Genomic DNA, 12,024 nt, shown 5'->3' on the forward strand with positions numbered 1-12,024 from the left:
ATCACTTATAAATCAAAAAGATTTAATAAATAGAAAGAAGGTGAAAGAAACAAATAATAAGAAACAAATAATAAAATAATAAACAGTATGCACTTGATAATCTCTTACATTCTGAGCAGAGATTCCTGTTCCCTGTAAACAATAGGTATCTTAAGTCTCCAAGGCACTTTGCCACAATCACAGAGTATACATGTCTTTCAAATTTCCTGTAAAATTCATTGTGGTAAAGAGAGATGCTTAAGGAAAAGCATCAAACTCTGGCCAAAGTTTAGCTGAGTGCTTAAGTTCAGACAAAGACAGAAGTGTTTTAGAGGGAAGAGCAACTGAAATTTTGTGTTCTCGATTTCTGTATTCAGCCAACACTACAACCACAAATAGTATATTTTTATTAATTGAGAGGAACATACTGCAGATAAAACCATGACTGGGTCATTGCTATGTTACAGAGTGACTCACTGAAAAGCATGGGGGTAGCAGGACTGTCATGGAGAAAAACTATGGTTTTGCCAAAAGAACAGTGTGACCAGTTCTAAAATCTGCAAATGAGGATACACACCCCTCACTGTCTGCATCCAGTGCTGCTGCCAATTCAGTGAAAAGTAAGCCAGTCAGGAAGTGCTGCTGACGGTACTCAGCTGAGAGATCAAACATACCAGTGATTTTCTGGTCCTGGAAACTAGAGCAGGAGCTGGAGTTCTGCGGAAATATATTAGAAGTATTAAAGAATGATCACTGAAACCAATGTTTCTTAAAGAGACCACAGTCACAGTCAATGTACCAAACAGAAAACCTCTACCAGAGGAAAACCACAGACTTTGTAAGTAGGTTGGACATTTTGGAGGAGGACATCTGTGAGTGAAACTAAAAGCTTACTAGAATGCATTCTCATCCTTTCTGTTCTGTGAGACCAACCCATTTTGCACTTTCTGAGATATAAAATTCCTTCCCTGTATTCATTAGTTTGGACAGGACACAAAGTCAGAATTTTCTTCATTCTTGTTCTTATTGTTGCAGAGCAGGCATTAGCTACCACAGAGCAAGAAAGTGCCTCTACATTAAGAGGGACTTAAGTGTCAGAAGCTGTAAACTGTGTGTTCTTCTGCATCCATGATGTCTAGTATGGAAGTAAGGTCAGGAAAGACATGTGAACCATGTTTCCTTTTGCCCTGGAACTCCTTGACTGAGCTTGCTGGCAGCTGGCATAATTTAGACCAGCCCTCAAACTGCTCTAACTTACATCTGTGAATGATATACAGCCAGCACAGGAACGGAAAGTTGCTGCTATATATGTGCTGTGAACTTCTTAGCTTCTCCAATCATAGGTGTGTGCCACAGGTCATCTGGAATGTTCTTGTCCCTTGCTCAGGTGAGCCTAAGTCTCAGACTCTACTCCCCCTGCAGCTGCTGGGTTTTATGAGTCCAAATTTTGCTTTTATTCTATATTCTTCAGTATTCCTTCCAATATTTCTGTCAGTGACCTGGGAATAGCCTCAGAGCCCAAACACCTGAAGTATCAGTATACCACACTGTGGTAGCTATCTTCCAGTGTATTGCGTCAAATGAACCCTATGTCTCTTAGCAGCCCCATATTTTGGATCCATATACTTAGGCCCACTCCCGTTCAACCTCAAACAAACAGGCATTGGCTGTATTATGTTTGTGTAAAATAATGTCAAAGTGTAGAGTACCCAGTTAAGTGAGTTTGGCTTCTCTAAAAAAATTTCAAAAGATTTATTCACAAGACCATATTTCTACTCCAGGTCTAACTCAAGTGGGCAGCACTCCTGCAGACAGATCAAAATTACTGCAAGGGTGGTCAGCTAGTGCATTAAATCATGCAAGGGCCGCAAAACCCTTATTGATTTGCACAGGTCGCACATTGTAGGTTACTCCTAAAGGAGAAAAGAGTTGATGATGTTGCTTGAAGGAAAGATCAATTAAACTGAGGTCAAGATCTGACTTGCTAGAACTAGTTACAAGGACTATGTTGATAATTTTTATCCCCCATAAGCAGAAGAGTCATATTTCTAGCTGTGGCATCCAGCATTAGTATTAACCAAATGCACTGTGATGTTTTGCTTTTAGGACCAGGAAAAATATCAAGAAAATATTACTTACTATTACGAACCTGTGACAACCCTTATTAAGGTATGAGATGTAGCACATCTTAGCATCCTACCAATTCTTTGGCAATGACACTCAAAAAAGAAACCATGAATTTGAACTGCTCCATTACTCAAACTGTTTTTGTACCTCCCATCATTTTTAGTTTCAATTCCATCCCCTTGTCTCCAAGTATTGTGGCAATTATGGAGCATTGCACTGAAATGTTTTAACCTAGTCCTGACCTCTGCAAGACCATTTAGATGGAAAATAGACATGTGAGCAGCCTTTGACAGGGGGTTTGCCCCATTGTAGAAAACCATGTCCATAGACTGTAGAGGAGAAGAGCACTAGACTGGCAAAATAGTGTGTCCCGTGCCAACCAACTTTTTTTTTGATGTGTTTGTGAACTCTGTTGTCAGGAAGATCATGGGAGGTCCTGACACTAAGGAAGTCTAGAGCTGTTTCAGTATCAGACCAAGTCTGGAAAAATTCATGGAGAAATGAGATATGATGCAGATTGCTTGGTCTACTCAGGATACCTGAGTGTTTCCACACAGAAAATCATGAAGTTCAAATAAAAAGAACACTGTTCAAAAAACTACAGAGAACCATGGACAAAGATATAGCATCATCTGTACTACTGTGGGGGAGAAACCCAGAAGAACACCAGAAAAAGAAAGCATGATAATCCTATTTTATGCAACATGAAGGATCAACAAAAATTCACTATTCCAGGATATGGAAAATTGCAGTGTGTTAGCCACTAACTTAGATAGTGGTACCATCTATTTCCACGTAGGAAGTAAGAAGTTCCATTGGAAGGTAAGCACACTGAAAGTGTGCACTGCTGCATGCCATAACTCCAAAACAGATATTGAAATACATATTTGCGGTTGTGTGTGATGGGATAAGGGTGTGCCTGTAAATTGGCCTTCAGAGCTGTGCTCCTTTTAGACCTTATGTGTCTGCCTCAACAGCCATTTTCTGTGGATGTGCATGTGCATGTTTCCAGGGGAGCATGTGTCTGTGTCACGTTCAACTTTAACTCCCGCAGACACAGTTTTGCAGTAGCACTCCAGTGCTACGTCTTCTGTCCCTTTTTCTCAAGTGGGAAATTTTTCTCCCTGATTCAACAGTGGCTGATTCTAACTTAACTATTTGAGTACAGAGCAATGCAAGTATTTTTCTGCATGTGCTTCCTGAGATGTTCATGCAATACCTATCTACTGGACAAACACCTGGGAGGACAAGGAGGGAGAGGGAGACGCTGGAGCAGATGCAGATGTCATGAAGAAGAGGTTCAGATTGAGGTAATGCTCATGGCTGCAGAGAATCCTCAGGAACTCAAGTCTCATGGAAATCAGGGTGGAGAGTGAATTCAGCTTGCTTGAAAGCTAGGAAAAACAAACAAAGAAGTGTCAAGTGATGAGCTAGTATTTAAATTACCATGTAGTGAAATATGCTGTTACCTGAAAAGGACATAGACATGTAGCCCTGAGTGCATTAAAATGCTCATTGTACCTAGTTCCATACATTAGCTGCTCTTTGTTTGATAATGATGGTGTCTCTCTCCCTGCTCCCCAGATGACGTTCAGCTTCCCAAGAGATAACTGTTTTTCTTCTTTTCTCCCAAAACAAAAATATACAATATTTTTATCTTTTGCATAAGACAAAAAACAAACTGAACTTTTCTGAGTCTGTGGCAAACTCATAAAATATCCTGCTAAGCAACACAGGACATTGGTGGTCTTATCATTTCCCTTCTTATCAACAATGACATCAGTGAAGGAATTTATGGAAATACCTGATGGACCTGTACAAACACAGGTCACAAAACAGAATGAAAATGCTCTCCGTCAAATACAACAAATAATTCCATATCAACACCCTGCATCACCATTTATTTTTAATTTTCAGAGTCTCGTGAAGCAAGAAGACAGATGTATTATTTTGAGTGACTCCCTGAAATCTAAATACTGTCCTCACAGCACTCAGCAGGAGGAGTCAGAAAGCTGATCTGTATTATCTGCAGATCCTTTTGCTAAGGGCAGTAAAAAAGTAAGGGAAGAAAAATGGATGTTTCCATGAATGTTTTGCACCAGTGCAAAGTATGACATTTCCAAAAGGTTCTTTACCTCCACTCAATTTTTTTCCTGCACGTCACAAATCAAAAGAGGTTTTAAAATCATTGCATATGCAATAGGAAATAGGAAATTTACCTGGACCTTTAACACAACTCAAAGGATCTTGATGGATAAACTAATCAAACAGAACAAAACACATAAGCCAAATGCAATCCCAGTCATGCATGATGCCTACCTGATTACAGTAATGTTTGATGAGATTAAACACAAATCCTCGATCCATTAAAGAAAGAAGATCATACAAGAAAAATGCCAGGCTGATATTAATTTTTTCTGCTTGTTCACTTTCCTTAAAAAAAGAAAACACTCCAGTTATGATGCATAAAACTTACAGAGAGGTGGAAGATATTTTAGAATAATGAAAAATAGTGCAGGGGTTGGGTTCCAGAACCATCTTGAGGAAAATACAGGACAAGATTGTTTTAGTTCTCCAGTTCACATGATCTTGTTAAAATTGCACAGAATAACTTCTGTAAATTATTTCAACTGTTTCACAGAGAAATGTCATTTTGTGATATTTTGCACCCCTTTGGGCAGACAACAATGAATTTGAGAACTGTTTTGAATTGCCCATTGGCTGCAGTACTGCACATGACTTTTCTTCCTATTGAACATAATAGAATGCTGGTTTAGGAACTTAAAACATAAAATATTAAGAAAAAATTGCATTGGCTTTGCTGATGGAATGCCAAGTATTTTGTTTAGGAATTTTAAGTGTAAAACTGATAGTAACAAAATAGTGGTAATGTAAATCTGTGGAGTTCACCATCCAGAAGCTAAGCTCTTGTATGTTGGAATTGGCCTGATTACCTGAGATACACAGCCTCAAGTAAGAATCACAAAGAACTTCATGTACCCTCTAAAATGAGGCTACAGCTACTTCAAACGGACCAATTAAAATCACAAACTCTCAGTAGCCTATGTAGTTCACAAGAGGAATTAGTGAAGATGCCTGAGGGATCTGCACATATTTAATGCTCAAACAAAAGGAGATGACTGAGAAAAATATTGCCTGTACTGGCAGCTCTGGCTAGTGAGAACAGGTGTGCAGCACCTCAGGGTGGCTACAATTCACTTTTTCATTTTTTCAGCTTTTTGTTGCTGTTCAGGAATATATATATTCCCTACAATCTGGAATTTGCACAGGAAAACATTTTTTTATGGTGAAGAAACACCTGGTTTTCCACTACCTTATAGGGCAGGCAAGCATATGCCACACTGTAAAAATCCAAGGCAATCTGACATGCTCAACCATGTATTGACACATCAATTATCACTTCTCAGATTTAAAAATCAGACACATATTGCCTACTACTTTGTACACCTAACCAATGGCCCTAATTCCAAAAACACAACAGTATGATTTTCACACACAATCAGGTTCTATATGCTCATTCTATCAAAATGAGAATTAAATTAACAGCCCACAAAAACCCATGTATTTATTGTGAAGAAGCCATAAATGCTAATTTTGGTGCAAAACCTGCAATTTTGTTAAACCATTTTTATTGTACTGAATTTTTATTTCACAATGTATTAAAAAAAAAAAGTCACTGATGGCTTAGGTAAACATTTCTGTGGAAATTATTTCTCTGCATGTGGTCATACAGAAGCACACCAATGGATTGAGCTTCAAGAACAGCCTTTTGGTGAACAGTGACAATCTCCTCTGTTATTCTCTGCCCCAATTTGTTTGATCTTGCCCCTTTCCAGTTCCTGGTCCTCAGAGCACTTGGAAGAAGTGGATTATGAAAGTGAGTTTGTTGAAAAGTGACCTGGCAGGCCAGCTCTCCCGGCTGCTCTGCCCTGCCCTGCTGCAGAGCACTCTGCTGGGCTCGCTGCATTTGGCAGCTCTGGGGCACGAAAACAAGTTGGTTACAACAACTGAACCAACAACAGTCACTCAGTGCCTATCTGTGGCCTTAGCTTTTTCTACTGGCCAGCCCAAAGTGGTATCAACAATACAGGCTGACAGTAGCAAAGTTAAAATATAAATTACAGTCTGTGATCCTTTCAACTTTATAATCTGTTGTATCAGTGCAAATTGTTAAAAGTATAAAGAATTTCATGGGACTTAAGACTTATTTCTCATCTTCAATTTTTAAGTGGCCAGTGTCTGTTTAAAGAGATCAAGGGTTAGATCACTTGTGGCTGGCTTTTGCAACACTCACGAGGAGCACTGCCTTCCTATGGCATATTCCACTGCTACAGATAACTCAGATGAGGAATTAAACACAATGGAGTAGGTTAGAGGGTAACTGCAGAGGGGGATAAAAGGAAGAAGTCCTGCTGGGGCTGCAGACTGATGTGCTGGCTAACATGGCATAAAGAATTACTAGAACTGAAAAAGGATGTCCAGCCTTTCCTGTTAACAGGAAAGGGAATTCTCTTCTTGCACACTGCAGCCACACTGAGAAGCAGGCTGAGGAACTGAGCTGAACAAAAACAGTCTGCCAAGAGAGTACAAGGCTGCCCTTTACAGGGCCACAACTCTTGCCTAAGGTCCATGTGAGAATCTTGGCCTAATTCTAACAACACTTCTGATTTTGAAATGAGATTAAGTGTAGTTCAGTGTAACACATGACAAGTAGCAAGTATCCATAGTGCTTATTTATTTCATCCACTTACCTTGGGTGGTTTGACTACAAGTGCAGCAATCTCTGAAGTAATCACACTAACTATAGTGGTAATATCATCTTTGAAACGATCAGAGAACCGGCTTCTTCGTGGGTTATCTTGCTTCTCTGTGTTGTGAACATACTGAGCCATACTCTTTATCTGCAAAGCAGAAAAAAAAGTACTAAAAAAATGCCCAGACTGGAGGTAAAATACTTCTTTAAGTTTGTAAGAGTAAGATTTCCTACTTCCTTTTCCCTGAATTTAATCACTCATTTTCTCAGAGCTGCTGTGATAAATCCTACATGGCAATGACAACAGAGGGTCTAAGGCTCAAATACAGACAGACATAGATTCCTGTTCATATTCATACAGTTGGCTACTCTCAGTACCTGAAATCAGAAACACCCTCCCCCAACCCCTTGCATCTGGAGTTCTGAAATGCTGCTGCTTGCCACTTTTGCCCTTTATGATGACGGGCAAGGAGTGACACGTGCAATTCTTATTTCTTGACCTAATGTTGCATTACTTACATGCTGATAGTACAAGTCAGTATATTTTTTCCACTGACATACATCACCACAGGGCTCTGGAGAGCTGTGACTTTGTGGAGCTTTGTCACTGGTCCCATGTAGTTAACAAAATTGAAAAGACAGGAACAGATATTCACCAAAAAGGAAGGGCTTGTTTGATGAGTGTCTCTCAGTCTTTTACAAGCTGTGGACTACTGCTCATGTAGTTCATACAGAACTTTGTCATCACTGCCATAGTGAGGAAGGAGAGTGAATATGAAGAACTCTTTATCTTGTACTCTTTGTACTTTCATTATTTGAGACCTCTCCTTTACACAGAGCAGAATAACTGAAGAGGTCACCACCCAACTGAATCTTTGCCTGGAGCGTCTACTACATGCCACCAGTAACTAATTGTAAAATACCACTGTTGAGTCTTACCAGGAGCTCAAAGAAGAACCAGGCATACTTGAAGACTGATTCTCTCACCATGCCCGTGCTGACCACCATCTGCAATGCCAGTTCCTCATGGAAATGCTACATGATAAACACAGACTGTTGGAAAATGGCTTTTTAATCAACTCATCTCTCATTTTCAAGACCTTCCCTGCAGGAAACTTTTCCATACTGGAGGGTGAGCAGCCAGATGCAAGATCAGAAAGCAGATTTAATCAAATGAATGCTGCTAGCAAACAGACTTTGGGACCCATTTTTCTGTGGATCCAGAACTGTAGATTACTGAAGAGGGAAATGCCTTTCGACCATTCTCAGGTCAGTATCTGTGTGCACAATAGAGAGCAGTCATGTTTCCCACTAGCTGCTAAGCACTTTTGTTTAGCACGTCCATGTTCTTCTGAGAGAAGGTAAAAGTAAGATTGACTCTGTGGTGGAAGAGAAGGACAGAGCAATAACCACAGCAGACCTTGTACAGACATTTGTAGTTGGAGACAATACTTTTTACAGAGAGATCTGAACACAAGACACACAACCCAAATTATCTAAACTTTTAGGAAATTCAAATCTGGATTACAAAAAGTTTGGTTCAAGGGACAATGAAAATAATTCTTTACAGAAGAAAGAGGAGCCAAATATTTCTGAATGTAGTTTACTGTAACGTGTAAAGACATGCATCCAAAGGTAAACAGCAGTGGAAAACGACTGAGGCTCTAAGACCTCGAGAAAGACAGCAAAGGGAGGATTTAGACAGGCTGCTACTTGTCTAAATCTCTCCTGGATAAAGAATCTAAAGACTCTGGAGCAGAAGCAAAAAAGTTTGAGTAATGTTTACCCACAGATTCAATATCTCATCACTAATTCCTTGTTTGATAAAACTGGTTGATATTTTGTTCTGTTGCTTCCCTCTCCACATTTAGAAAGGCTAATTGCCAGCACCACCTCAGGATGCTCCAGGTTTTGCAAGGAGTTCCCTCATACATAGCCATAGCCTACCTTTTTATTGGATGGTCTTGTGCTTGCACAAAGACTTGACATGTCATTTGTTCCTTCAATGTAGTAAGACATCCGACTGGAGCTGTGATCCACAGGCTGGGGGACACAGATAGAAGAAATACAAAATAGTAAATCCATAATTAACTGAATCTAATTAACAGAGAAGAAATCACCCGCAGCTGGGAGTTTGTTTGGGATTTTTTTTTTTTTAAGGTATGCACAGACATTCATCTAAACTGTTCTTCTCTTTCCTTGTTCCCATCCCCCTTCCCACTCAAGGCCGAAAACAACCTGGCGGCAGCTGCAGCAGCAGCAACAGCAGCAGCAGCAGCAGCAGCATGCAAACGCACTGCCATCGGGTGCCCAATGGCAGCACTGCAGCTGTACTTTGGAGGATACGATTCACCTTGAAATGTGTGAGTTTATCCCTGGCTCTACATCGAAAATAACTAGCCCTTTGAAGTTTCTCTTTCCATTAAAAGCTATGACAATTTAAGATGCAGTGGAACAGCAGTAACCACTTGTAAATTTTTACATTTATGAATGTAATATCAAACACTTTAATTTTGTATTAATTTGGAAAAATGCCTTGAGCTCTGGTTTGCTTTTTTTCCCCCCTAGGACACAGTACATTAGAGTAAAAGTAATAAAATTCAAATCTACATTATTAAAAATTGCTATGGATGGATATATATGCCCATACGAACAAATAAAATAAATTGTCAAAGCCTGTGTATCTTACTAGTTCTGATTTAATTATCTGAAGACCAGTACTTATGCATTTTAGATGGAGAGGTACCTACTCATTCAGTAGACAAAAGATTTCAAAATATTTCTGAAAATAACCTACTTGAGAAGCAATATTTTACATATATAACACTCAAAGAAAAGTGAGAGGTGGATACAGTTCAGACCTCATCACATGTATTGCTGTAGAGCTCTGCCAGGGCTGCAACTAGCAACCGGCTCCTTGCACAGGGGAAAAAAATCCTGCTTTTGCCAGCGGCACAGCTTCCCAGCTCCAGCTGAGTGGCAAACTCTAGGTTTTGGTCTCCCCAGACAGCTGCATACAGCCATCCTCATAAAGCTCTGAGATGGGCTGGGATGCTGTAGATCAGTGAGTGCCAATCAGGGAAACAAAATCCTTCCTCTTGGATGTTGTTGACTGTTACAGCCTGCAAGCCATTGGTGGTATATGTAGCCGTGGATGAGAATGCAGAGGAAGATTGTATTTCACTCTCTGGTTGAATGAAGTATTTGGAAAGCCCCAGGTGCAAATTATGCACATGGCATCTGCACTGTAGCTGACATAAAACTATGGAGTTCCCATCATATAATTTACTACTTACTCTTTTTTTTTTTTTTTTTTTTTTTTTTTTTTTTTTTTTTAATAGGAAACTTATAACACCAAACAAAATGAGGAAGAAAGGTCTGCATTGACTCTGTGACTTGGACAAGAACAGGTCACCATCTGTGAACAGAACTTAAATATTTGGAATAACAGGAGAGTGAGGCAAGTCAAAAAAAGCAAATGCCTCTGTGAAGTGTTTAAGCCACAAACAAGAGACAGAGTTCTCACCGCTTTGCTTTCCATTGGTAAGAGACATCAGAATTTAGCAATGGGATTTAACATGTATTTATGCCAAATCAGACAAACAGAAAATGCTACTGTGATACATACAGTTCATTTACAAGGCACAAATTCAACCCTCAAAGACAAAATCAAGATTATTAGGTTTTGCACCATACCATTCATCAGATATTTGACTTTGTTCTCTTACCTTGGATGACATGATGTTTTTTACCTCCTCATCAGTAGCAGCTTGTGTAACAGTGATGTCAGGATTGCTGCAGCTTATCACTCGGCTCTGCAGGAGTTTACTTCCAACAGACACTGCAGAAGTGCGTCCAAAGGTGTAATAACGAGACTCTGTCGAAATGGCACTGCTGCCTCCACCTGCCACAGCAAGATGTTTGAATTAAGACTAAAGGACATATATATGAGACAAACATCAGGTTCAAGCCGGTTTTGTTCAGTGGTGCTATAACATCTGCATTTTGAAAAGAATAAAGCTCCTGAAAAACACACTACCAGCTGTTTCATTAGCAATCTACATAGGCACTGAAAGTCAACAGTCAGCAGTTAACAGGGTGATTGCACAAGCAGTACCAAAAATTAATAGGGCTACCTAATTAGCAGCACTATTACAGTTGTTCTTTCTTCTCATCAGCTCTTTTTAATTTACTGTAGATTAAGACAATACCCACAGGCCTAAACACAAAACGCCACCTTCAACACATGACTTAATACCATCTTTGAAGTATCCAATGAAGCAGGTAGCACTGCTATCAAAAATTTCACTAAATGATATCTAGTTTCCAGTTTCACCACAGACCTTATTTCTCCAGACAAAGAATTCCCAAGTGTATGTGACTTCACAGATTTTCGCATATCCCAACATCAGTTTAAATGTGCCTCAAGGGGGATTTAAATTTATATTCAAAAGAGAGAAAGGCCTACATACCTTTAGCTCCCACAGCATAGCTGCTTGTGGTAAATCATTGAACGTATACCAATTAATCAAATTAATCTTATAGGCTTTAGGATAATGATTGTAACAGAATAACAGAATGGTTGAGGTTGGAAGGATCATCTAGTCCAAGCCCTCTGCTCAAGCAGGGTCACTTTGACCCTGACTGGGATTAAAACCAGGTGGCTTTCTACTGCCTCCGAGGTAAAGGCTTGGACAACCTCTTGGGCCAACCTGTAGCAGTGCTCAGTCACCCTCAGAGGAAGTGTTTCCTCATGTTCTCTCTGTTTCAGTATGTGCCCATTGCCTCTGATCGTGTCACTGGGTGCCACTGGAAACAGCCAGGCTCTGTCTTTGCAATCTCCCTTCAGCTCTTTGTGTACACTGAAGATCCTCCCTGAGGTTTCTTTTCTCCAGGCTGAAGAGCCCAGTTCTCTCAGCCTTTCTTTGTTGAAGAGACGTTCCAGGCCCTTTGTCATTTTTGTGGCCCTTGGGCCGTCTCTGTCCAACACGTTCATGTCTCTCTTGTACCTGGGGAGTTCAGAGACAGACACAGCACTCCAGGTATGGCCTCACCAGGGCTGAGAAGAGGAGAAAGATCACCTCTTTAAACCTGCTGGTCTTACAGTATTTTATCCTCCAATGATATTCTTAGTGCAAAGTAGA

The 12,024-nt window shown here is 40.0% G+C and overlaps 1 protein-coding gene across 1 annotated transcript in view; it reads right to left on the reverse strand.

Moving 5' to 3' along the window:
* DOCK8 (dedicator of cytokinesis 8) overlaps positions 1-12,024 on the reverse strand; it is an 89,619-nt gene that overhangs the window by 25,932 nt on the left and 51,663 nt on the right. Inside the window, exons 22-28 of the mRNA XM_041426946.1 lie at positions 10,609-10,784; positions 8,828-8,923; positions 7,820-7,915; positions 6,879-7,028; positions 4,426-4,539; positions 3,345-3,500; positions 557-696 (exon numbers count right to left, since the gene is read on the reverse strand). Of these exons, the coding sequence (XP_041282880.1) occupies positions 557-696; positions 3,345-3,500; positions 4,426-4,539; positions 6,879-7,028; positions 7,820-7,915; positions 8,828-8,923; positions 10,609-10,784 (928 nt within the window). The remainder of the gene's footprint in view (positions 1-556; positions 697-3,344; positions 3,501-4,425; positions 4,540-6,878; positions 7,029-7,819; positions 7,916-8,827; positions 8,924-10,608; positions 10,785-12,024) is intronic.

Source organism: Onychostruthus taczanowskii, unplaced genomic scaffold (genome assembly GCF_017590055.1).
Source record: "Onychostruthus taczanowskii isolate IOZ18803 unplaced genomic scaffold, ASM1759005v1 scaffold96, whole genome shotgun sequence".
Lineage (NCBI taxonomy): Eukaryota > Metazoa > Chordata > Aves > Passeriformes > Passeridae > Onychostruthus > Onychostruthus taczanowskii.